General features: G+C 31.5%; 1 protein-coding gene across 1 annotated transcript in view; it reads right to left on the bottom strand.

Annotated features, from left to right (window-relative positions):
• Positions 1–12,166, bottom strand: part of LOC114337688 (uncharacterized) — a 50,758-nt gene extending 38,592 nt beyond the window's left edge. Inside the window, exons 1-2 of the mRNA XM_028288201.2 lie at positions 11,984–12,166; positions 10,852–11,125 (exon numbers count right to left, since the gene is read on the bottom strand). Of these exons, the coding sequence (XP_028144002.1) occupies positions 10,852–11,125; positions 11,984–12,166 (457 nt within the window). The remainder of the gene's footprint in view (positions 1–10,851; positions 11,126–11,983) is intronic.
• Positions 12,167–27,929: the final 15,763 nt, after the last annotated feature.

The raw sequence follows: 27,929 nt of genomic DNA, 5'->3' as shown, positions 1-27,929 counted from the left end.
AAGTGGGGAGTGTATAAAATTTTTTATAATCTTTAATTTTGGTAATAATAACTTTTTTACATAAAGTTATAGTTTTTGAATAATACGTGAAAAACAGCTTTAAAACATGCATTTTTTTTAAGAAAAAATATAACCTTTATATTTAATAACTCAAAAAGTATTGATTTATGTTAATAATTTTTTATAGAATTTGCTTAGAATTTGCCCCTCTATCGATTTCTGGTATTATTTTTAATATAAAAAATTTCACCCACGAGAAGGGGTGGCATCCACCCCCAGGGTAAAAGCGCAAGTTGGCATCATGTCACCTTTGTTCCTTGAAGTATATTCTAACTACTCACCAATTTTTATGAAAATAGATGAAGGTTCAACGAAATCGGAAGTGAAAATCTTCAGTGACTCCACTAATACCTATAGAGGAAGATACAACAATTTAAAGCTATTCTCCTTTTTTTGTGCGGCTTTTTCCAATCATAACTTGGCCTTTTATCCTCCACTGCACTCTATTCTTCCATTCACCTTCTCTGAGGTATCTGTCTATTATAGCATTTCCTATTGCTCTGGTATTCTCTATACAATGACATGCCTTTACCAGTGAAGGGCTCTGTTTTCCAACTTTTGTGTAATTGAGTAGTCTACTTCCATTATGTTCCATATTAAAATTTCATCTGTTCTTTCTCTGCTCTACGGCGATTTGTAAACATTTTCTCAGGCAGTTAAATGCAACTGTTCTTATTTTTTGATTTCGTAATTGTTGTTGGCATTGGCTATACTACCGCTTGATATCGGGTTATGTTCAGCGCTAAATTCTGCCGTCCGTTAGCTAAAACATCGCTAAGCCACCATAGGCCGATTTTGAGTTATAGATGCCACACTATATAAAAAAAAATTCTCTATCGATCTGTCCTGGATTCGTATTTCTAAGTTTTGTAGTTTCAAAGATAGCAGCATAAGCAAAAACATCGTTATCTACAACAAAATTTTAAATTTACACAGCTTAAACTACGTTTATCCACATTACTCAACTAAAACATCAGGAACCGCCTTCAATGATAGTATTTTGTTTAAATTTTCATGTAAGCTACCTAGCTAAAACCACGTTGCCCAAAGTTATACAGCTATAAGACCGTTAACATACTTTAACTTTTTTTAGTCAAGGTTTATTTCACTACATCGCGAAACAATACTTATCTAAAAACCCGTTATACAAAATGACTACACTAAAATACCGATAAAATTTCTTAACGATATTAAAGCTAAGGAACATTTTTAAAATATTGCTGTACGATGTAAAACTTAAACATCACTAACCGCCCTTAGCGTGTTTTGTGACAAATATTCTCCTAGAAGTTCCCTAACTAAAACACCTTTAAGTAACAATACTACGCTAAAACATCACTAGGCGACCTCCCACTCACCGTCTCACCTGTCCTACACTGCGGTCATATGTCATATCTTATATCAATAAATAGAATAGAAAAAGACTGTTTGACTTGTACACACTTCTATATAAATCTAAACGGGAACTGGTGTATGTTTTCAAAAGACTGATAGTGTGTAAATAAATTTATTAAATCAGCTAAGTACTTTCAGCATATTATGCCATCATCAGAGCTATCGTCTTATAGGTGTAAAAACCTCAAAAGAAGAGAAAACTTCGAACAAACACATTCTTTAGTTTAAAATAAACCCAGGGATATAACCACTGGTTAGGGTAAAAACCCTTAAATGTTTAAAAATTACATTTAATGTGTTTTTATAAAATGGCTACCATTCTTACAAACAGCTGTTACTGTCAGTAACAGCTGTTTGTAAGAATGGTAGCCATTTTATAAAAAACACATTAAATGTAATTTTTAAACATTTAAGGGTTTTTACCCTAACCAGTGGTTATATCCCTGGGTTTATTTTAAACTAAAGAATGTGTTTGTTCGAAGTTTTCTCTTCTTTTGAGGTTTTTACACCTATAAGACGATAGCTCTGATGATGGCATAATATGCTGAAAGTACTTAGCTGATTTAATAAATTTATTTACACACTATCAGTCTTTTGAAAACATACACCAGTTCCCGTTTAGATTTATATCTTATATCGTCAAATCGTCAGTATTGTTCTATTGTTGGTTGGGTTGGACAAAGTATGTCACGCGCTTTTGGTGAACAGCATATTTCACGCCAAATCATCAATATGGCTAAGAAAATTCCTTCGTAAGTTCCTCCTTGTTATTATTACTAAAATTTTTTAACAAATGCGCTTTAAAAGTTAATGGAATCTTAATTACGACTTGTAATGTACATACATGTACAAGATGAAAGAATGTATATTTTGTATGTTTCCATGATAGTGTGTTGGTGTGTATGAGAGTTTATGTTGTTTAAGAAATATTTACTTGTTTTCTAATCCTATTCCAATAATACCTATTAATATTCATAGTAAATGTAATTTTTCGTTTTTTGCAGTTCTAAAATTTCCCGGCGATCTCAACTCATATTAGATAATATGGTAACGTAAAAAATACCAAGTTCGGATTACTTTAAAATGCGAACAGTAAACAGAATTTGTAAACAATTTGTATGCTCGACCATATTCCATGACGTCGGCAGTTTTCAACAAAAGTGAAACTCAAAATAGTTTAAAATCTTACCAATCCCGAAATTTGATAAATGAAATTACTATGCTTAACAAAGCCTTTCCCAGCATATCATTAGAAAACACTGATATGTTTTGTAATGAAGAAATGCCGGCAGATGATTTTCCTTCTGATAATGTACCTGATTCTATCCAACATAATTCTTTTCACCCTGATAATAATACAAAACCATCATTATGCCCTAATATATTAGAATTTAATTCAGACGACTCAGTTCTTGACAAAGATTATAATCCGGATTCAAGCGAAGATTCAGACGATTTAAATTTGTCAGAAAACGTTCCTTTGCACCGAAAATTGCCAAAGAAAAGTCAATTACGAACTTTTCCTACAAATTTAACCGAGCCTTCTACTTATACAGCTACATTCACCAAATCTTCACCGCCTCATACATTCCGTAATTCACTGTCGTCAAATAAACATAAAAAAATACGTGTTATGACAGATTTTCGAGAACTAAGATGCATTGAAAATGGGAAAAAAAAAGAGCCAAGAAGACACACTGTAGATTGGACTAATAAAAACAAAAATACTGGCACTATGCAAACGAAAAGCACTGGTACGGGGAGAAGTGAACTTGATGTCCAACCACAGAAACGAAAGAAGTATGACACTGGCCTAGTGAACGGATTAAAGAGAAGAAAGCTAAAAAGCAATTAGAATACTGAGCAATTTACTGAGCAAGATAGAGCGCAGTTAAACTCTGATTTTTGGAGTTTGTCTTTTGAATAGCGAAGAGTTATGTTATGTCTCAAGTGGCTGTAGCAGTTCCGAAAAGAAAATACACAAGTGAACCTAAAAGAAAGCCGAAAAGATGTTTTTCGTTTAAGAAGAAAAGAAGTGGATCTGTTATTGACGTGTGTAAAATATTTTTTTGACTACCTTGGGTTATAAAAAAAATAACGATGCGATATTGAGGTCACTTGATGCTACAAATCCCATTCATTCAGACATGCGTGGAAAACACCAGAAAACGCCTCGTGTAGATCGCCAGTTAATTAATAACCACATACAATCATTCAATCCTGCAGAGCGCACTACAAACGCGAGCACGTCATTGAGACGATATTTACCGAGCGATATCAATATAACTTCTATGTACAAAGATTTCTGTTCAAAATATCCAGAAGAAAATAAAATATGTCCTATGAGGTTTATCGCAAATAACTCAAAACTTTGAATATTTCATTCACTCTACTTGGTAATGAGGAGTGCGAAATGTGTGAGTCTTTTAATTTACATAAACAGCAAACACCACATGATTGTAATACTGTAGTAGATTGCAATCCTTGTGTCGAATTTCGAAAACATCGCCTTAAGTATATCTACACAAGCCAGGGAGTTGTATACTAAGCATAAAAATCTGGCTCCAAGTGACAATGTAATTTATATATCTTCAGATTTAGAAAAGCTCATAATGCTACCAAGAATAGAAACCTTTAAAAGTATAATCTTTTGCCCACGTTTAATTGCTTACAATCAAACTTTTGCTTCCCTGGGAACAATAACATCTAATCAAAAACCGTTAACCGTTTTGTGGCATGATGGCATAGCTGGACGGAAACAAAAATATATAATGAGCGCCTTCAATGTATGTTTAATGCAAAATCGCGATATCCAGAACATTAATATATGGTTAGATAATTATGGTACAGCGCAAAATAAGAACATTGGACAGCGCAGAACATTAATATATGCTTAGATAATTGTACAGCGCAAAATAAGAATTGTCTACTTTTATCTAAATTAGTTCATATGGTAAACAGTGACTTAATATCTACAGAAGAAATTTCCTTATTTTATTTTTAACCTGATCATACGTTTATGAGCGCTGATCAAGTTCACCATCAAGTAGAACTTGCAATGAAGAAGAAGGGTAATCTGTATGACTACCGATTTCGAAGACCCAGTTGCTTCGATAAATAACTCCAAAGTGATAGTCAAATCTATGTCACCACAAAATTTTGTTAATGTTCCAAATTTGATAAGTGAGAAGCGTATACAAAAAAGTAACCCAAGAGGTTACTTATAAAATATGAAACATGTTTGTTTTAACCGAAATTCATTCGGGATACTATATAAAAATAATTTTAATGAAGATTTTATATATCTGCATTTTATGACTGACAGATATTTAAAAAATCCAAGTTGTATGATTCTCACATTTCGCACTTCTCCAAAAGGCGTTGAACTTAACCGAAAAACTACGTTAATGGACAAATTAACGCCACATAAATTGACATTTTGGAAAACATTACCAACAAAAACTGATGACGAGGAGGGGAATAAAACTAGATTTATGTTAACGTTGATAACTTTTAAATATCTAGAGCTAATGATAATATAATATAAGAGAAATAATTTCTATGATTAGGAGACGGACGGACAGGATGGATAACAATGTTTTAAAATACGACAACATTTAAAAATAAATCTAGTTCCTGATTCATGAAACAAGTATTAGTACTATTATTGGTGCTTTCGGATTCACGCGAAATATGCCTCATCAAAATCTTATCCATCATATCCACTCAATCTATCCTGCGCGCCCGTCCCTTATGTATTTTGTTATTTTTCTTAGACCAGTCTACGAAATTAAGTACATAAATAATTACATTCTTTTCGTCTAAAAATTGGATATTCATTTGATAAGTTCTGTTTTTTGTTCGATTTTTTAAATGGCCTATGAGTGCTACTTTGTTTTTATACCTTTTTCATTTCTTTAATAATAATAAATGTTTCTTGTCCAAAGTTTGCCGTTTTATTTTGTTGGTTAACGGCATTTTACTGTATTGTTTCAAATCTAAGGCATTATTACTTAACTAAAACATCGCTATTAAGGAAAGGTTATCAAATAAGTGATGTTTTAGTTAAGCATGTAATATAAAAAATGGCTACTGGAGTAAACTATTTTAGCCAAAAAACAATTAAACACCTTTAGTGATGTTTTAGACAAGGTTTTGTTTTAAAAATTAAATCAAAACCTTAACTATAACGTCATTAAATACCGTAGCGATATTATAGTGTCGGAATTATTGATAATTTAGTTATGTAAAAAAAGTATCAAACATTTGTTCCAAAATACTAAACTACAACGTCATTAAAGTACGGTTAGTGATGTTTTAGTAAAGGTTTTCATATGTAATAAATAATAAATGACACAGCTAAAACCACTTCTACTGTTTTTTTATACCATAAAATAAGTAAATTTTGTTTGAAACTCTATTTAATTGGAAGAGAATTAAAACACGTTCCTTTCGAAGTAACATACATACTTCTACGATAAATAGTTTTAAAGTAGCAATGTCTTGAAAATTTCTCCCTCTTTTTTGCTCATATCTCAAAATCGGTCGCTGTGGCTTAGCGATGTTTTAGCTAACGGACGGCAGAATTCTAAAAGATACTTTTCTGTTATCTTTGGTTATAGTGCTGCTACATATCACTCTGTGGCGTGCTGTTGTACTCGTACCTTGTTTTTAGCGTCCTATTTTTATTTCTATTTTGTTCATACAAGTACTATCTCGGCTTATCATTGACCCCAATAGTCCACAGTACCTCGTTACATTTGTGATTGCCAAACTGTAAAGATTATGCGTTAGAATAAAAAAAAGAATGTGTGTACTTTTACGCACGTAAGAAATTATACTTCTACTATAATATAATCTAACTTCATATTATGATTTCAACGAAATCAATATACCTATCTACTTTAAACAGTTTTTTTGTATTGTATTTAAATATTGAACTACTTTTAGAAAGAACAAAAAGAAAAAAATTTTAAAAAAATACCAAATTAATTACCAAAAATTAAAAAAAAGGATATGCATTTGTCAGGAATCGAACATGGGACCTCTCAATCCTTAGGCGAATGCTCTACCGATCGGCTACCATTTCATCGGACCTTACGTTTCATAACCTATTCAGTGGCTCATTTCTCGGACATAATTACAATCACGGTGACAGATACATTAATTGAAAATAAACATTTTCAATAATACTTATTAGGAGGAAGACAAATTCACAGACATAAAAATTATAATAAAATATTTACTAAAAACACTAATAATATATTCTTTTCACGCACACCTTATTTGCGCTACATAACTTAAAAGATGTAGCGACTAATACCATACTGTCGGTGTGCGCATGCGCCAGGGAATGTAAAAATTCACCCTCGTGCCTAAAGAAGTATAACTTCAATAAATTATTTCTATCGCAAAAAAAGAGGGCACAAACGTCGAGTCCGACATCCGCAAGATGTCACTCTAGCGCGGTGTTTTGTTATTACAAAACTCTTAATTTTCAATTGAAAGTATTGATATATTTCTTTTCATGAGCATTTTTCAGTGCGTAACAAATGATAGAAAATAAAAAAATATGAAAAAAAAGTTTTTAGGAAACGCTTTTCTTTAGTTCCGGGTGACTAAAATTATAAATATTAAAAAATCAACTAAAAAGCAAAAAATAAAAAAAATTGAAAAAATCCAACACATTCGTCAAAGAAAAGCGTGGTGCGTCTTCATCGAATAAACGGTTTTCGCCCCACGCTTTTCTTTAACGAATGTGTTGGATTTTTTCAATTTTTTTTTTATTTTTTGCTTTTTAGTTGATTTTTTAATATTTATAATTTTAGTCACCCGGAACTAAAGAAAAGCGTTTCCTAAAAACTTTTTTTTCATATTTTTTTATTTTTTACTTTTTAGTCTTACACTTTTCAAACATTAAAATATATCGTCATGTTTATTAAAATATGTATATAAAACATATGATATACAAACATAAAAAGTAGTCGGAATCGGCAAAAAATTTGAAACTTCATTGTTTATTTGTGAAGCATAACGTAAACAATTAACGTAAAAAGTGACATTATGTATAGTTCATATCATTAGCTACAATCCGTAAAAATTTCAAATTTCTAGATTGTAAAAAACAAGAGAATTTAAGCATCTTCCATTAAAAATCGTTTTTTTAACAATTATTAAACATAAACAAATTTTTTTATTGACTATTCGTGTATTGTTCCCGCGAATGCATATGTCTGCAAATTCTCATTCATTTGCATTGATGAAAAGGCAGGCAAATTAACCTCTAAAGATTTGACGCAAACTATTGAACTAAACAAAAGAGTTTAAAAAAAGAAGAATGTGTGTAGCTTATTAAATTTAAATTAAAATACATTTTACTGCTGTCATAAACCAGACAAAAATGTTTATATCACAAATAATCATTGCCTTTCGCTTAAATTGAATGTTAAAACTTCCAAGAGGCAGGTGGCTGGGGGAGCTGGCTTGAATATTTAATTTAATCGAAAAGCAATGTTTATTTCTGTAATACACAGTTTTTCTGTTTACGGGCAACTGTAAAATGTATTCTGAGTTAAATAAATTACATACATTCTTCTTCTTGTCAAATAATTTAATTAAAAAATTATTTTTGGACACCCTGTACAAACAATTATATAAATTTTTACATTACTGAATAAAGAACTGAATTGCCTTTCAAATGGGCTATCGCATGTCCCCTATTCTCATTTAAAAAAATCATCGATTACGTCATCGCGCCCAGATGGATGACGTCACTAGTATGACATATATGCCAAAATATCGTAATTTCAAAATAAAAATCGACCTCTTTCGAGATTTTTCCTTAAAGTCGCCTTTTTACGAAATAACGAATTTATTCCTTTCATTTGCATCAGACTGTATAAACAAACATATGAGTGTTCAAAATTTAAAACTTTATTGTTTATTTATGACGCATAACGTAAAAAAATTAACGTAAAAAGTGAAATTATGTATAGGTTATATCATTAGCTACAATCCGTAAAAGTTTCAAGTTTCTACATTGTAAAAAACAAGAGAATATAGGCATTTTTCCATTAAAATCGTTTTTTTTTTATTTAAACAATTAATAAACATAAACAAAAATTTTTTGTTGTCTATTCGTGTATTGTTCCCGCGAATGCATATGTCTGCAAATTTTCATTCATGTGAATGAAAGAAAAGGTAGTCAAATTAACATCCAAAGATTTGACGCAATCTATTGAACTAAAAAAATCGTTTAAAAATCATCGATTACGTCATCGCGCCCAGAAGGATGACGTCACTAGTATGACATATATGCCAAAATATCGCAATTTAAAAATAAAATCGACCTTTTTCGGGATTTTTCCTTAACCCTGGATTGCTACACTTATTTTCTAAACTCAATCTGCTACATCGAGGTACAGTGGTACCCCAAATAAAATCGACCTAAAATATTTATATATGTATGTTTTAAGAACTTATGACAAAAACAATCTTAAGATAACATGCTAAGCATTTATTTTGTATACAAAAATATTTTATTATATTATTATTCACAAGTTTATTTTCATATTTTCTACACCCACTACTGAAAATTGGTGTAACTTACAAACAAGGTTGGGGTACAAGTGTACCCCAGGTAGCATTCCAGGGTTCAAGTCGCCTTTTTACGAAATAACGAATTTATTCCTTCCACTTGCATCGTACTGTATAAACAAATATATGAGTGTTCAAAATTTAAAACTTTATTGTTTATTTATGACGCGTAACGTAAACAATTAACGTAAAAAGTGAAATTATGTATAGGTTATATCATTAGCTACCATCCGTACAAGTTTCAAGTTTCTACATTGTAAGAAACAAGAGAATTTAGGCCTTTTTCCATTAAAATCGTTTTTTTTTTATTTAAACAATTAATAAACATAAACAAAAATTTTTTGTTGTCTATTCGTGTATTGTCACCGCGAATGCATATGTCTGCAAATTTTCATTCATTTGCATGGAAGAAAAGGTAGTCAAATTAACATCCAAAAATTTGACGCAATCTATTGAACTAAATAAAAGCGTTTAAAAAAGGTAAGTCCGTGATAATATACATTTTAGTGCCGTGACATTTTAGTTAAATCTGACAGTTGTTAAATTTTATTTGCAATTTGACATAAAAACAAATCAATTGTGTTTATTGCATTTATAAAATGGTATTTTCTTTGATTTGTATAGTCTTTTAAATTGTTCAGATTATATTCGTAGATATATTATATAATTCGCAAATTAATTTATGTTCGATTATAGCGCCATCTATTGACAACTAGAATAAATGTTATAAATGTCACCGACGAAATATAATCACAGACGTGCGTTTTTTTCTGTCACATACAATTTAATGCGTTAGAAAGAAATCGAAGAACTGTGACGCACTGAAAGATCCTCATGAAAAAAAGCATAATTAATCACTAAAGATTGTCGATCCCTTGTCCGACAAATTTACAGCCTCGTTTCTTAAGTCCGACAACGTAAATAATATGTTCATTGTGGCAGGTTATGTTTTTCTATTACAAAATTTCGGCCACGAATTACAAGTGATATATTGAAGGGTCCTTTATCCAAATATAGCACTGTCCGACAAAAATTGGGTATCAGATAGCCAGTCCGACAAATTAATTTCAAAACTTTTTATGCCGTTATCGCCGCGCTATGAGCCACACAGGTATATTTCTGGACCTCGGAGGAAAACTACACCATGTCATTTCGAGCAACTGTGTTTAGCCTGTGTTTGCAACAAAATTTAGAGCACTTAGGATGTTAATAAGAATCTGATATATCCCATAATTGGTTGAAAGACAATATGACCATATTTTAATGATAATATATAACCAATTTGTATAATCCAACTAATAAAATAAGTGGATTAAAGAAACTTATTAAAAATATCACAAAAAAAAGGAGGCTGTAAATTTGTGGGAGAAGAGATCGATAATTTTAAGTAATTAATTATCAATAAAGAGTTTTGTAATAACAAAACTGTACCGCGCTAAAGTGACATCTTGCGCGTGTCGCGCCCTCTTTTATGTCCGACAAAAATAATTTATTTTACTCTAACGCAAAATCTTTTGATTAAAGGTAAAAATTATAGTTCTGCAAACACAAAGTCTAACCGCGCTAGAGCTACCATTTAGACCATTTTTAAGACTTTTTTAATCATTTTTTAAAAAGAACGATGTACTGTGGACTATAAATAGGTACTTAAAATCTTACACCTCTTCAATATCCTCAATAGCCTCTTCTGCTATATTTAAGATCAAATCTACAACCTTGGATCCAATACATAAGTATTCGGTTTTATACATATTTATTTTGAGTTTTCACAGCTCGTATTAAAAACAAAAACACTTTTACCTCTTACTTTAAATAGGTTTTCTTGCAAAATCGACGACACACAACTGCAATCCTTATTTTTGACCATGACTTTAAAATCACAGAACCTTCTGTGTACCCGACTCTGGTAAACTCCTGGCTTAAGTTTAAACGTGCATTTGTTTCGTCTCTTTTTGGCTAAACTGTTCGAACAAAGGTTCCAGGTTTCTAAAGTGGAGTAGTGGCATATTCCTAAGAAATAGTTTGTCGACTTTATAGTATTGTTTTGTTTATATTCGATATTTTCAACAAATAGCTGAAAATAATAGTTATGAGAAATTATTATCTGTTTTATTAAAATAGCTTTTATTAATATCCAAAGATATACTTACACGTATAAAAGAATTGCTCATGAAAATTTCAATAAATCGCAGAATGGTACAATCAATGGAGAAAAAAATCACCGAAAAAAGTCAGTACAAGAAACAGTTACCACCCATTGGGAAATCTCTCCTCCACTCATACTTAACAATATACACGTAAATCAGTCAGCATAAGGCACAGTAGGGAAATACCTCTGATTGACTATCGACCAAAGACTAAAATAGAATAAACACATCCAAATGAAATACAGACAGTCGGATCTCAAGTTCAGACAAATCTCCTGGCTCCTTAGTATGGCGTCCAAATTATCATTGAATAACAAATTGCTTTTATACAAAATCATATTCGAACCAATTTGGATGTACGGTATCCATCTCTGGGGATGCGCTAATTTTACCGCGCATCACAACCATACATCGACTTCAAACGAAAGTCCTTAGATCAATTATTACTGGCGCACCCTGTAGGTCAGTAATCTCACGATTCACAATGATCTAAATATTCCCTTTGTAATAAAAATGAAATACAGATGGCAGCGACCCAGCATAAAAGTCGAACAAGAAACCACGACATCGAACTGGTTGAACGTCTCTACCAGAATGGACCAACAATCAGAAGAGTTCAGCGAACGTGGCCTCAAGATTTATTACAAAAATGAAATAAACCTATAAGGAAAAGCATCATTGGATGCCCTTTCTTCCATGGTTACAAATTCATTCGCATTTTCTTAAAACTCTCATGTAGAAGTTGATTGTAAATAAAAATTCAAAAGGAAAAAAATAATACTCACAGCATAATATTTTAGGCCTATTCCAACAAAAGCACAAGTCTGCAGTTGTAATTGTTGTACCCATTTATAAATATTGTACGGTTGTTCATTATCATAATTTTGAATGGTGCTGTTATCGTCTGTATTAAAAAATATCTCGCCATATGACACATATACTAATAATGTCAAAATTACGAAGAGCATTCCACTGACATTTCTGTCCTTTTTGACACAATATGTGTATATAGGAACTCGAATATAAATATAAAAGAGGGGATGAGATTTTCTTCTTTTTTGATTAGTTCTTAGCCTCCACCTCTTAGGTACTTGGCCAGATCTCGTATTTGAGCTATAGATTGGAGGGAATCATCGTTTCCTACATAGACTTAGATATTAACATAGAGTGTCTTGTGAAGTGACGACACCATCTTTTTTTATCAGTGCTGTTTATTTCAACATATCGTAAAGCTGCGAAACTAGTCCTTCCCTACCGTGCCTATACCCCCAATTAGATTCACGTTAGTTTCTCGATACAATGTGCTAGAAAGAGCATCAAACCAGTCCAAGAGATCTTGTCTCCAGAAAGCGCGGAAGGTACACTCAGTCTATGTTAATATATAAGTAAGTCTATGGTTTCATAGGCTTTGGAGTTTTTCATATTAAACCAGTAACGATCTGTTTTTAGGTGGATGTGAGAGGTGGCATTCAGATTTTTGCGGATAAAGTTAGGTAATAACTTCGTTAATAATAATTGATTTATGCTCCTTCTCAAATATGCCCGGAAAATTAATAAAAAAAAATAAAATATTTAAATTCAAAAAATTTCGTTTTTTCTTCTACTTTTTTTGCTTATAACTTTAAAACGATTCACTTTGGAACTAAGTCGTATAGGAATAAAACAAAGATAATTAAATTTTCTATCAGATGCGATTAGTTAAAAATGTCTTAATTTATCACCCTTGCTGCAAAATAGCAATAAATATAAAATAAGGGAGCAAAACCAGCCTGTCTTTATTCAATTATTTTCCATCACTTAGGTTACACTTGGAACCTTCGTAATTCGCCTAGAAAATTTTTGTAATGTCCTAAAACCGTACACCAAATTTCATTAAAGTTGACTTACTAGATTTTGAATAATAATTTTGCAATCTAAACTTTTTTTAAAAAATTAAAGTTTTTTAAAATCTTCCACAACAAAAACTAGAACATACAAAGATTTGTAATTTTTTTTACATATATAGAAGTACTCCACCTATCTAATGCATTTTACAGAATTGAAATCGGATTGTTTAAGCAGCCTCAGCAATGTTTTAAACTTATAAACAATTTTTTGGCTTATAAACAAATTAGTCCTGTGGCCAGGAGGGGATGCTACGGGCTCCTTTATTTAGATGGACTTACCCAAGATTTTTATGTATTTTTTGACTCGTAGAACACGATTTTTTTGGGTAACAGTTGATCCGGATGTCGATAAGATTGTTATAAACAAAGAACTTGAGGAATTACATAACATCGATTTTTCGCAAAATAAAATATTTTTTTGTATTTCTTGGGTATTTTTAAGCAAAAAATATGTTTACAAGTTTTTTCGTAGGATGCATAGTTTTCGAGATAAACGCAGTGGAACTTTCAAAAATTCGAAAAATTACAATTTTTGAACGCGAATAAATTTTGATTAAAAAATAAAATAGCAATTCTTTTTTTTTCTCTGATTCTGGCTTTGGTTTAGAACTAACATTGTATTTGCAAAGAGACGCTAATTGTTTCCGAACGTCTGCGGTCCCTCCGGTGAGTACCGATCCCACAAGGACAGAAACTATTTTTCATTCATTAATTTATAATAAATGAAAAATTTCTGACCCTGGTAGAATTCGAACTCCCGACCTTTCGTTTCAAAGGTAGGCGCTCTTCCCACTGCGCCACAGAGGGGGTAAATAGCAATTCTGCTGACAGCATTTAAAATTTTAAGTCAAATTATACCGATTTCAATTATTTGCATTGCTAAAAATTAATTTTTTTTAAACATTGCTGAGGCCCCTTAAATAATCCGATTTTAATTCTGTAAAGTGTATTAGATAGGTAGAGCACCTCTTTGTATGTAAAAAAATTAGACAACTTCTAAATGGTCTACTTTTTGTTCAGAAAGATTTTAAAAAATTTGAATTTTTTTTAAAAACATTTAGATTGCAAATTTATTATGCAAAATCTATTAGGTCGATTTTAATGAAATTTGGTACAAGGTTTAAGTATGTTACAGAGAATTTCCTAAGCGAATTACTAAGGTTCTAAGTGCCACCAAAGTGGTTAAAAACATTGAATAACAACAGGCGTATTTTGCTCCCTTATTTTGTATTTATGGCTATATTGCAGAAAAGTTAATACGTTACGACATTTTTGACCAGTCGTATATCATACAAAATTCAATTATCTTTATTTTATTTCTTTACGACTTTGTTCCAAAACGAATCGTTTTAAAGTTATAAGCAAAGAAAGCAGATAAAAATCGCCGTTTTTCGAAATTTTTAAATAATTTAATTTTTTTATTAATGTTCCGGGCATATTTGAGAAGAAGTATAAGTCAATTATTATTACTGAAGGTGTCACCTAACTTTATCTGCAAAAATCGAATGCCACCTTTTACATCCAAAAATAGACGTTTTTTCACAAATCCTTACTGGTCTATATTCCCTTTATTAAATTTATTGTTATTTGTATTATTCGGTTAATTATTATGACTGTCAAAAAACTATTTTATATTTTAATTTGAAAAGCTGTAGTACATTGATTGATTTTTTTAAGGTTTGGTCATAAAATTATGTAGATTTTTTATTGGAATGGGGGTCGGCCATCTTATGTTAACAAGTTGTCTATACAGATCAAATTGCCTTGCTTTGTTAATGGAGCATTCGAGTAACAATATGATTTATACTTCCTATTTATCCACAATCACAAAAAGGAGTATCTTTACAATAGGGTGTATCACAAAAAATTTTTTTATTATTTAATTTTTTAAGTTGATAAAAACTTGTTACTACCATCATAGATCTACCAAAAAAAATCTTTTTGAATTCCAACAATATTTAAGTCTCCCGGAACGTACAAAAACTTTATAATTTTTTGTAAAAAAGTACGTTTTTGAAAAAATAATTTACACAGTTTATAAATTACAAATGATGTAATCAAGTTAAAAAATGTGTATTTTTACATTTAATTTATCCATAGTAAACATTTTGGTTCTGAGTTAAATTATTTAGGTAACCCCGAATTACCCTAAATATATCACAATTTTCATATTTAATTCAAGTTTGAATCAGAAACAGTAAAAAAAATTCTAATACAATCATTACAGTGCTGTATTTTAATGCAATGGGTCAATGAGACGGGCAGCTGGCACTGACTTGTGAGTCACCGGATGTCTGGCGTCTGGCTCCCCTCCACCACTCACTCACACCCTTTTTTTCTGTTAGTCTGACTCCACCGTTCAATCTGACAGCACGTGGTTTGCGCGTTATTACATGTATTTCAGTGTGTTTTGTTTAGTGTGTGTGGTTTATGACTTGTGAATTCCGTGTGGTTTTGTTGTTTTTCTATCATGAGTAAAGAGACAAACACTATAACAACGAGGAAATGCACTGAAGCTCCTATAGTCGGACAGCCTCTTGACATTAGTGATATTAATGTTTTACCTACTAAAAGTGACGTGCTGAGGTATTTTGAATGGGTGAGAAATCAGTTGAAATCTGAAGGATGCTACCAACCACAGAAAAAGTTAATTGCAATGCGATTGACACATAAGTTAAAACAAATTTGGAAAAAATCATCAATACCTGTTTCATCTACTAACAATATTGTTTTTATGATTCTACAATTGCATGAGAGGTGTGAAAAGATTAAAAAATCTTCAGGTTGTAATACAAAAAATGCCAAGAGTTTTAAAGTTGCAGTTGAAAAGTTTAGATCTGACATTGATAATAGTCTTTTTGATATTTGTTCATGCAAATGTAGTGAACTAGACAAATGTTTGTGCCCAGCTCCAAGAAAAGTACCAAAATTAGAACATGCATTCTTGACAGACCAACGGAACTTGAGGATGATGATTATCGGAGGTATTGATCAAGCAGAGACTAAAAAAATTGAAAAACGAAACAAACGGAAAGAAAAGTCCCTGCAATCTAAATTAAGTGGGAATGTGGAACTAACTACTCCACCTGATTTAATAAATGTGGATATTCTTAGTAGTGACTCTGATGATGAATCCATGGAAGAAGAATGAAGTAGGCCTGATGAAAAAGTTCAAGGTTCTAAAATAACTCCTCTAAGAAACAAAATTGAAAGTCCAAGCGTGAAAGTAAAACAAGGCCTGCCAGTGAATCTGTCATTGTTTTCTAGGGCATGTGATCGCAGAGGCATTTCAAACAGAGCAGGTGCTCAACTAGCAAGTACTCTTCTACAAGATTTGAATGTCATATCACCAGAAAACCAAGCCGCAGTTATTGACAAGTCCAAGATTTTTCGTGAAAGGTTAAAGTACCGCTGAAGTATTAATTCAACTCGCACAAACGAAATAATTGCTCTTTACTTCGATGGTAGGAAGGATGAAACCATAATCAAAGAAATTGTACGTGGGAAATCTGTCCGTAAAACCGTACAAGAAGAACACATATCTTTGGTCGAGCAACCAGGTTCAGCATATTTCGGTCATGTAACTCCAAACAGTGGATCTGCGAAAGATATAGTATCATCAATATTAAGTTACATGAGTGATAACTCCATTGATAACTCAATTATCAAAGCGCTTGGATGTGATGGTACGGCAGCGAATACTGGAACATCGCAAGGAGCAGTTTTGTTGTTTGAACGCGCATTGAAACATCCGGTCCAAGTAGTAATATGTATGTTGCACTTAAACGAATTGCCTCTGAGGAAAGATTTTGTTGCTCTTGACGGTCCAACCACAGAACCAACATCATTCAGTGGGCCAATAGGCAAAGGTTTGACCAACTGCCAAGACTTCCCGGTTGTTAATTATGACAAAATAGATCTAACAAACTATTGAACAAACCCCACAACTTAGAAAGCTTGCTGAGTTCGTCATGAAAGTCTATACTACCGTAAAATGTCGTCCTAAAATTATCCACGCATCACAACACTTTTTCTTCATCGTACAGTGCACCAAGTTTTTAGACAGTTAACTGTTTTTAGTGAACTGAAGGCTGTGGCTCAGTTTTCCTTGCAAAGAAACGCCTTTATGGCTCATCCTGAACACATCCTTTTAAGGATGTTGTTTGACTCTCGAAAACATATAAGAGCTTTGGCAGGCAAACGGATAGAAAAAGCTCGACAGACAGAAACAAGGGCACATCGAGTCTTCAAACCACCACAAGTTAATTTTGAGGCAGAAGACTACATCGATCTCATTGACTGGAAATCCACCCAGTTACAGAACCACCACTTATAGCTGACTTCAGCAAAGAAGAGATTGAGATGATTGTTAATTCAGGAAGCAGTGATAGAAAAGAGTTCAAAATACCACTTCACACTCAAGCGGTAGAACGAGTTGTAAAGGAAGTTACTGCAGCTTCTAAGCATGTTTGTGGCGTTCAAGAACGAGAAGGCTTTATAAGATCAAGATTATTGGACAGAAAGTATCTTCCTAAGTTTGAAACTAAGCGACAGTACACATCTGCTACAGCTGTATTGCAAAAATAAATTACAGGTAAGATTTATTTCATACTTATTTAGGATTACATCACAGCATTCTATTTTGAATAGTAACTTAGTATTAGTACTATAATTACAATCTGACACTCGCCCTAACAAATTCCCTTGGTTCCAGATCGAAGAAGCATTACAATACCTGTGGCTTTGAAGGCTAACTGGATTTGTTTAGCCAACATCCTTCAAGATGAAATAAAGAACCATTTTAAAGATTTTTCTTTGTCAACTTTTTATCTGTAATCTTTAAGTAAACTTTTGTATTTCTTTAATAAATTTCGCACCTCGATTTTTTGTTGTTACAATTGAGATTTTCATAAAGATTCCGGGTGACTTTATGCTTAGTTACAGATATTATCCTAATTTTTATTGTTCACTGTTATCACGTACTTAATATTTTTTAAGTTGACAATAAAAATATAAAATTTAATTTTTAATAAAAAAAAAGATGAAAAATCGTGTTTTTGAGAAAAAATTCTAAAGTTTAAGTCGATTCCGGGAGACCTAAATATGTTTTAATTAAAACAAAACTTTTTCCCTGAATGAGTAATGTAAGAGGCAACTTTTTATCAACTTGAAAGTTTGAATTTTTTTAAGTTGACAATAAAAATATGAAATTAAAAAAAAGATGAAAAATCGTGTTTTTGAGAAAAAATTCTAAAGTTTAAGTCGATTCCGGGAGATCTAAATATGCTATAATTAAAACCAACCTTTTTTCCCTGAACAAGTAATGTAAGAGGCAACTTTTTATCAACTTGAAAGTTTGAATTTCGAAAATTCATTACTTGAGTATTTATTATGATACACCCTACTCTACAATAATTGATTTTAAACAAATGGTCTGGTGTGAGACAGTGACCTGCTCGCATCAAAATAATTGATTCCAAATGCCTTTGATCCACAAAATGTGAATTTGTGAAACCAAGGGTTAGTAGAGAATTCACTTTGGCATTGTTGATAGTATTTCCCTTTTGTTTTGAACTATTTTGTCCATTCGACTTTAAACCCTTTTATATTTTTTTTAATAAAAGGTAAAAAGTCAATCTCTCAGCCTTTGTATTTCCCTTTACTCCAGTAAGGCCTGGAATCTAGGCTAAGATTAGTTTAAATACTGCTTCTATTTACTCAATAATGAGTTGACTTCTATTGACTCGATCATTTAGTTAGGCTTACTTTTGGTTGTTTGTCCCCCAAGTGATGTTATATATTTTTTGGATAGCACTTTTAGTATCTGAAAAAGTTCTTTCTGAAAAATATGACTATGGGATCCATGGCAACAGGTCCCATAGTCTTCAGAAAGGTAAAAAATATATGCTATAACAATCTCAGTAGTCATTCCATTGGCCATTTACCACCCGTGTGCCGCTCGTCTATCAGTAAAAGCATTGAGTATTATGTGGGAAAGCGCTACATATACATTATTGCATTCACTTGATTTGAGAAAGCCCAGCTGATAGCTGGGTAAAATACTATTGTGCTCTACGAACCATCCTATTCAATTTCTAATTATGTTTTTTAGCATTTTACGTACACATGACGGCCGATTGATCGGTAAATCTCTGGACAGTTTAAAAATTTAGTACATGTTATCATTATATAGCTTTTCTTCTTCTTATGTTGATTTTCTTTTCCCTTAGCGGAGGTTAGCGACTGCACTGACAAAGCTGTCTCTGCCCAATGCGGCTCTAAATAAAGATGTTGAATCAAGCCAGTTCAGTCTCTGATATTTCTAAGCCATGAAATATGGCGCTTACCGGGTTTCCGTATTCCTTCAATCTTACCCTGGATGATCAGTTGGCGAGACGGAACTTTTCGTTTCTTATGTGTCCCAGGTAGCTAAATTTTCTAGCTTTGTTGATGGTTAGCAGCTGCCTATCTGTACCCATTCTACTCAGAATAGTTTCGTTGGTGGTGTGAGTTGTGCAAGGTATTTTCAAGATTCTTCTATAAAGCCAGAGTTCAAAGTCTTCTAACTTAATCATCAGCGTTATGTTGAGCATTTAGGTGTACGTTCCATAAAAAAGTATTAACCGTACATAGCAATGCAGATAACGACATCTAAGACAGATATTGATGCTACTGTTACAAAATAAACTTTTCATTTTAATGAAGCCTTGGTGGGCTACCTCTATTCTCGCTCTTAATTCTTGTTTATAGTGAAGTTGATTGTTGAAGCAGCAACCAAGACATTTGTAATGGTTTACTTATTCAAGCTGTTGGTGGTTCACATATATATTGGAAAGGGTAAATTTTTGTTCCTTGGTATTTTCATAACTTTCGCAGTATTGATCTTCATCCTCATTTTTTCACAACTCTCAGTAACCCTATTTAACAGTATCTGGAGACTATGGTCCGAATCAGTCATTAAAACAGTGTCATCTGCGTAGCGGATATTATTTAATCTTTGACCGTTTAACCTGATTCCTTCTGAAGGGTGCGATAAATCATTCGCAAATATTACCTCAGAGTAGACATTAAACAGTATGGGTGATAGCACATAATCCTGTCTGACACCTCTTTGTATTTCAATTGGCCTTGACGTGTTACCATTGGTCTTTATAATTGCTGTCTGATTCAAATAAATGGCTTCTATAATTTTAGAATCTCATGTCGACTCCGATGTCGTTCATTCTTTCTATCAATATTCTGTGCTGCACATAAGGTCTAACGCTTTTTGAAAATCTGTAAAACAGACAAAAAGGTCGGTTTGTTGCAGATTTAGATTTTAACAGTAATTATTTGATCAATAGTCAATAATTTTTTCCAAATAGCAAATTATTTAACAATACACTGTAAATTTGTCCCAGCTATTGTGGTAAGGGACCCAAGTGGGGATTTTTGCAGTTAATCGAGCGCATCAGATTATCACATGGGGAGAAACCTTGTACCCTGTAAATGTACCTCTACCATGTACAGGGTGATTGATTAGTAGGGTAAAGCTCAATAGCTCCGCTATAGTAATAGACAGCAATAAAAGTTAATGACAAAAATTTTAGTCACCTTTGAGCTTCACATTACAAAATTAGTTAGAATGTTACAGGGTGTTCGATGGCAGAATGGAAAACCAAACTTTTGTTTTTTTAAATGGAACACCCTATATTTTATTTTAAATTCGAAATCCTGTTAACTTCTCCATCACAAAAATATAAAGGTTTTTATGTTATACAGGGTATTTACAAAGTTAATTAAGTTACAAAGTTAAACCAATTTTATATGAAAATCGTAACAAGTTTAACTCCCTGTATAAATAAAAATAAGCAAAAGAACAATGGTTTATTAATGCCATATTTTTTAACGTATTGTCAAAATTTTCAAGAATGGTCGATATTGCTAATTTTCTTTATATCAAATACAGGGTGAGTCAAAACACAAGTACATTATTTTCTCAGTAATTTTAAATGGAACACCCTGTATTTTATATCACTATTGAAAAGTACCATTACCGTACTTTAATTTTTAGATAACATTCCCTATGTCTAAATTTATTAGTTTTCGAGATATTTTCATTTTTCGATGGACCAGTAGCGTGGCCACGCGTGTATTTCGATGTGTTAATTTACAAATGCTCCGTAGAGTAAGTAGCTCATTCAATGATCGTTTTTAGGCGTACATAAATGTGTTAGGAGATAATTTTGAACACCTTATGTAATTAAATATTAAAAACATTTTATTAAAAGTAGCTTCTAATTTTTTTAGACATGTTTTTTTGCAGAATGTATTACTGATATAAATTATGTTTTGTTATTTATTTGTTACATTGTTACATTTACATACAAAAGTAGTGTTTACTTGTCTTCATAAAATATTGTATTTTGTGTTTGTGTGTTTTTTTGTAAAATTTATTACTAATTTTCTTTGTTTATTTGTTGCATTTACATAAAAAGATAGTTTTTAATTGTTTCAAAAATGTTGCATATAGTGGTTGCGTTTTTGTTTGTAAAATGTATTACTAATAAATTATTCTTATTTATTTATTTGCTACAGTGTTACATTGATTACCGGATTGATAACCGGTAATCTTCAATTGTCAATTCAGTCATGGCTTACTTAAAATTTAGATAAATTTAAACACCTAAAATAATTTGCTCTGAAAAATGAAAATATCTCGAAAACTAATAAATTTGGGCATTGGGAATGTTATATAAAAACTAAAGTACGTTAATTTTACTTTTTAATATAATGATATAAAATACAGGGTGTTCCATTTAACATTACTGAGAAAATAATGTACTTGCGTTTTGACTCACCCTGTATTTGATATAAAGAAAATTAGCAATATCAAACATTCTTAAAAATTTTGACAATAAATAAAAAAATATGGCTTTAATAAACCATTGCTGTTGTGCTTATTTTTATTTATACAGGGAGTTGAATTTGTTACGATTTTCATACAAAATTGGTTATAACTTTGTAGATACCCTGTATAACATAACAAACCTTTATATTTTTGTGATGGAGAAGTTAACAGGATTTCGAGTTTAAAATAAAATATAGGGTGTTCCATTTAAAAAAACATAAGTTAGGTCTGCCACTGTGTTATCGAACATTATAGCTAATTTTGTAATGTGAAGCTCAAAGGTGACTAAAATTTTTGTTATTAACTTTTATTGCTGTCTATTACTATAGCGGAGCTATTGAGCTTTACCCTACTAATCAATCACCCTGTATTGGCCCTTATTGCAGGGGAGTTCGTTAAGGAGGGTTCAAAAAAAAATTATCTCTAGAAAATCTCGAAATCGTCAGGTTAAGATAAGGTAAGTTAAGTACATGCAAAACATAATAAGATTTCAAAATCTGACGATTTGAGAGGGTTGTAAGGAAATGGACGAGTCACAAAAAAAGCGAATATATTTCGCGAAATGAACGTCAGATAGGTAAACTAACAAATACGTTTTCAATATTTTTCAAAAATCTATCAACACCTGTGGTTCGGTGGTAAGAGAGCTTGCCTTTGGATCGAAAGGTCCGAACGGTCGTGAGTTCGAATCTCACCATGGTCAGAGATTTTTCCTTTATTATAAATAAATAAATGAAAACAGTTTCTGTCCTTGTGGCATCGGTACTCACCGGAGGGACTACAGACGTTCAGATACAAAAAATGATAACAAACATGACACCCTTCGGAGAGGGGTGGGGGTAAATTTAAAATTTTAAATATGAACCCCGCGATATTTCGTGAAATGAACATGAGATCGAAAGACCGGAAAATACATGTATTTAATATTTTTGAAAAATCTATCGAATGACAACAAATACGACCCCCCACGTGGGGGGTTAGTTTAAAATCTTAAATAGGAGCCCCCATTTTTTAGTGCAGATTTGGATTCTTTGCGTAAAAATAAGTAACTTTTATTCGAGACATTTTTTCGAGTTATTGATAGATGGCGCTATAATCGAAAAAATCGATTGTTGGAAATGGAAAATTAAATTAAAAAATGGTTAACTTTATGAAAAAGTTAACTTAACTTTTTTTGGTTTTAGGACCTACTCTTCACAACCCAATACGTCTCCATAACGCTCGAGTAACTATACATTTAGCATAATTTCTTCCCCTACTATTGTTTGTTGATTGAAGTAATTCCGACATAATATTTTTATATTCAATTCGTGTGTGTTCAGGATATAAAACCGTTTGTTAAATAACCGGATCTGGTCGTTTGGTCGGCGAAGTAAAAAATTCAGATTTTGTAAACGAGAACTACCTGAAAATTGTAATGAAGCAGCATTTCCGGTCATTAATGCTTTTACGATCAACAAATGTTTGTCTTAAAGCAACAAAAGCGCCATAAAATTTTAACGATAGCAGACTAATTAATAGCCCTACACACCAAACACATAAAAATTCTCATAACAGACCGAAATGGCAATAAAAGAAGAAATCTATTTGGTGGCGAAGCTGAAAGATTGTTTTCGAAGCTTTATAAGATTGTTAACCCACTTTTAGGGAAACCGCTATTTATGGGTAAGTTACTGGCATAGTATTCAGAAAATACATTTATATTTATGATTCAATGCCCTTCTTTCCATTCTTTGTATTCAAATTTGAAATATCATTATGCTTTATTTTATTAGGTTAATCGCGCTGCTAGACGATTAGGTAACTTATTACTAGACGATTAGGTCAATTAGTTATTGTAAAGTAAATAGAAGTAAACTGATCAAATTAATTTTTCAATGGATGTAGCGTATTAAGTATTTAATTGATTTTTCATTAGTCATTATACTCTCAGTAAATTCGGGAAAAGTGAACGCATAAAAACCTCAGCAGATTTGATGCTATTTTTGAAAGTGTGGTTGATTAGTACAAAAACTTTATGTTATTTAGCTCTTGAAGCAACATGGAACCGGTAGATTTTCATAAACAAATTTATCTTATCATAAACTCTAAACCCGACTAGACCCAATATTTCATACTTGCTGTTTAGTAATAAAAGTACTTGCATATTTCCGATAAAATGCGTTATCTACTTATTGTAGGCAAGAGAAATACCTCTAGGAATATTCAAAATGATTGAAAATATCTACCAGATAACATAATAAATAGGGAGCGGATTTATATGCGATCAGTTTTGATGAATTATGCGCATATATATGCAGTAAAAAATTACGAAATATGCGCAAGATATGCACAAAAATTTAAAAAATGCGCATTTCGAGAAACCACAAATTTTCTGTTCTATTGTATTCTAGGGGGTTCTTTTATAGGGGGGCGGCAATCTTATTTAATTATTATCTTTCAAATAAAATCATTATTTTTTATATATGCAATTTATTCACATTTTTTACAAAAACTGATACCAACAGTTACCTATTTAAAATAAAACAACAATATTACTTATATTATACATATCTTCGATTATAATTCACTACAATGTATTTTTCCAAATTTTTTACGAGGAAACATTTTCAGATAGAATATTTCAGATAGAATCAGATAAAATATTTTTATAACTTGGAAAACGCCTTTCAACATCAAAAGAAGTAATCGGGGCGTATTTAAAATAATTTGTTAAAGCCGAAAATTCTGAACCAAAATCAATTTCAAAATTTCCATTAAAAATTTCGCATATGTTCTCAAAAGTTTTAAAGCCGTTTAAAGACGGGATCTGATCTAAAGCATGATTATTTCAATTTCCGTTAGAAAATCGTAAAACAATATTCTCAAACAAATTCTCTTAACAATAGGGGATTTAATAGAATCACCAGAATTGAATCGTTTATTTCAGAAAGGGGTCAAGTCACAAAAACCTGCTTTTGAGAAAAACAAAAAAAACGTGTTTACATTCAACAAAAATTTTATTTATATAAAATAAAAATTCTCACTAATAACCTGTAGTGCTTGTCAAAAAGTATTGTATTTTTTTAAAATTTATCTTGGTAATTTGTTTAAGAAAAAAATAAATAATTTTTTGCACTTGACCCCTTTCTGAAATAAAGTTGGTGTTTACATTCAACAAAAATTTTATTTATATAAAATAAAAATTCTCACTAATAACCTGTAATATTTGTCAAAAAATATTGTATTTTTCAAAAATTTATCTTGTTAATTTGTTTAAGAAAAAATAAATAATTTTTTGTACTTGGCCCCTTTCTGAAAGAAAGTTGGTGGTTTCACAATTTTTAAGCAAGGAGCCATGCGTTGCATGGCCCCTTTCTGCACTAAACGCTAATTTCTCTGCGCTGCCAAGGCAACACCGATGGCAGCAATTGATTCCTTTCTGCAACAAAAGCTGTATTTACGTTTAAATTAAAAAACTCCACCAAAAAGTCATTTTGTCAAAATTAGTCACTTGACCCCCTTCTGAAATAAACGATTCAATTATAGGTACCTACTAGATCGGGATACAAATTGTACTAAATAATAAAATTGTACAATTAATAAAAGTAAATAAAATTCGGATTTCCCTGTAAACCATAATTCATCATTTTCTACATCAAACATCCTACAATCATTTTATAACGGCACAGTATAAAGAGGGATAACGGCGTACTAGTACTTTGTGCAAAGATCGGATATTTTCTAAGAAAAAAGGCAGTGAATGAGCCGTCCCTCTTCAGGTAGTTCTCGAATTAATAGAAAATCCTGTGCGGGGAAATATTAATTTTGTGTCGAATTAAAAAATTAAAAAATTTTTTTTGGACTTAAATGTTTTTAAATGGGCACAAAATATGCATGTTTCTTTAAAAATATGCAAAATTTGGTAAAGTTCTCAAATATGCGAAATATGCATGCAATATGCATTTAGCATAAAATCCGCTCCCTAATAATAAATGTAAAAATAGGAGAAGGACTAACTGACCCAATTGATATTGGTAATATAATAAGGCAGGGATTTTCCCTAGTAGTCGAGGAAATGAAGCATTTTGGCTCGCAACTTTTTCCTCCAGCATGGATTTACTTGAAATTTTCACAGAAGGTAGGGAATAGTCCAAGGATCATTTTCTATATCATGCCGCTGTACGCTAAGACATTGGGGGTGGTTGCCACCCCATCTCGGGGCCGGGAATTTTTTATTACATTTTATCTATGTAAATCGATGTAAAAAGTGATTATAAGAAAAAAATGTTTGTTAGATTTTCTTCGTGAAACTAATAATTTTCGAGTTATTCGCGCTTGAAAGTAACATTTTTTAGATGAAAAAATCGGCTTTTTTAAAGGGTTTTTTGAGAATACCTCGAAAAATATGCATTCAATCAAAAAAATTCTTGATATCAAAATTGTATCTTTTAGTAACACAAACCAAATTATTTTTCTGTAATATCGCTAAGATCAATACAAACCGAGATACGGCATGTTAAAGTTAGCTTTTTTCGTCAAATGCATAATTTGAAATATTCAAAGTAAAGTAACGGAAAAACTTTGCATTTTTCGAGGAAAACTTAAATAATCTGTTTTTGAAATATACAGTTAGTCTTTTCAAAAAAAATAATAAAAAGTTTCTAGTCTGAAAAGTAAGCGACTTATGATCAAAAAAGTTCAGTACCTGCTTTTCTCTATGAAAAAATCAGTGAAAACAACCCCCTAACTACCCTCCTGATTAAAAATTGGACCGCGTTATGTAATAACGGATTAACCGCCAAAAGTCCAAAATCGAGATATTAGTGCCATGTTCCAGCTAGGGTGCAAATCTATGTATAAAATTATGTTTTTTGTAAAAAAATTTAAAAAAAAAAGCTGTTTTTAAATGCCTGTATTAAGCGACATTTTTTATTTTATTAAAAAAAATCTCACACTAGGATTTGTAATATCGAACTAAACGCCAATAATGGTATATAATCCATTGTCATAAACAAAAATCCGCATCTTTGTAAGTGTAATAACGAATCAAGCGCCACGAATAGTCGGTTAATTCTTTATTACAAAACATAACATATTTACTAAAGTTTAAGATATCGAATTAAAAGACATCCTTTGTCAGGTAACATCAGATTAAGCGCCAAATATGTCTCTTAATCCGGTATTCGGATCTTAACTCATGCATATCTTAAAAAATCATTAACGAATTAAGCGACATTTGATCGAATAACTTTTAAAATATAAATTATTTTTAAAAAATTTTAAACACATGTAAAAGTCTATTTATATTTGCATTAATGTATTAAATATAAAACATGTCAGTACTATATTTTAGAAATAGTACCAAAAACAAATTTAAAATCTTTAAACCGATTTATCTCAAAACTACATTTTGGCGCTTAATCCGCTATTACATAACGCGGTCCAATTGTTCTTCACCTTTCTGTAATTCCTTTTATTTTTGTATTATCAATACACCCAAGAAGTTTGACCTATTTAAAAGGCCTAATTTTAGAAAAATTGGAGTTTAAAGGAAAATTAATTTTTTGGAATTTCCCATTTTTCACCTTTTACTTCAAAATATCTCCGAAAAAACTGGAGATACGAAGAAAATGATAGTTTACTAAATTGTAGCTTCCTTAAATTACTAAAATTTTCTTGTACATAGATTTTCATTACATTGAACAGTTAGCGAGATATATCTGTTTAAAACCTCTATTTACGAGCAAACACCCCCTTATTTGAGCCCTTTAAATCCACCCTAATTAAAAACTAAGGGATCTTACGGAATTTAGTTTACACAGTCTTATAACTCTTCAAAAATCCTACAAAGTCATTTTTGAAAAATCTTTTCACCGCCAAAAATGGAGGAGCTATGTTTATAAAACAATTTTTTTTCGAAAAATTCGGATAGTCCGCTTATGGATAATTTTCAATGTAAGTATAATACCACAA

The sequence above is a fragment of the Diabrotica virgifera genome, chromosome 2, assembly GCF_917563875.1.
Source record: "Diabrotica virgifera virgifera chromosome 2, PGI_DIABVI_V3a".
Classification (NCBI taxonomy): Eukaryota; Metazoa; Arthropoda; class Insecta; order Coleoptera; family Chrysomelidae; genus Diabrotica; species Diabrotica virgifera.
Note: the sequence above shows the minus strand (reverse complement) of the source record. Positions and strands in the feature narration are given on the sequence as shown.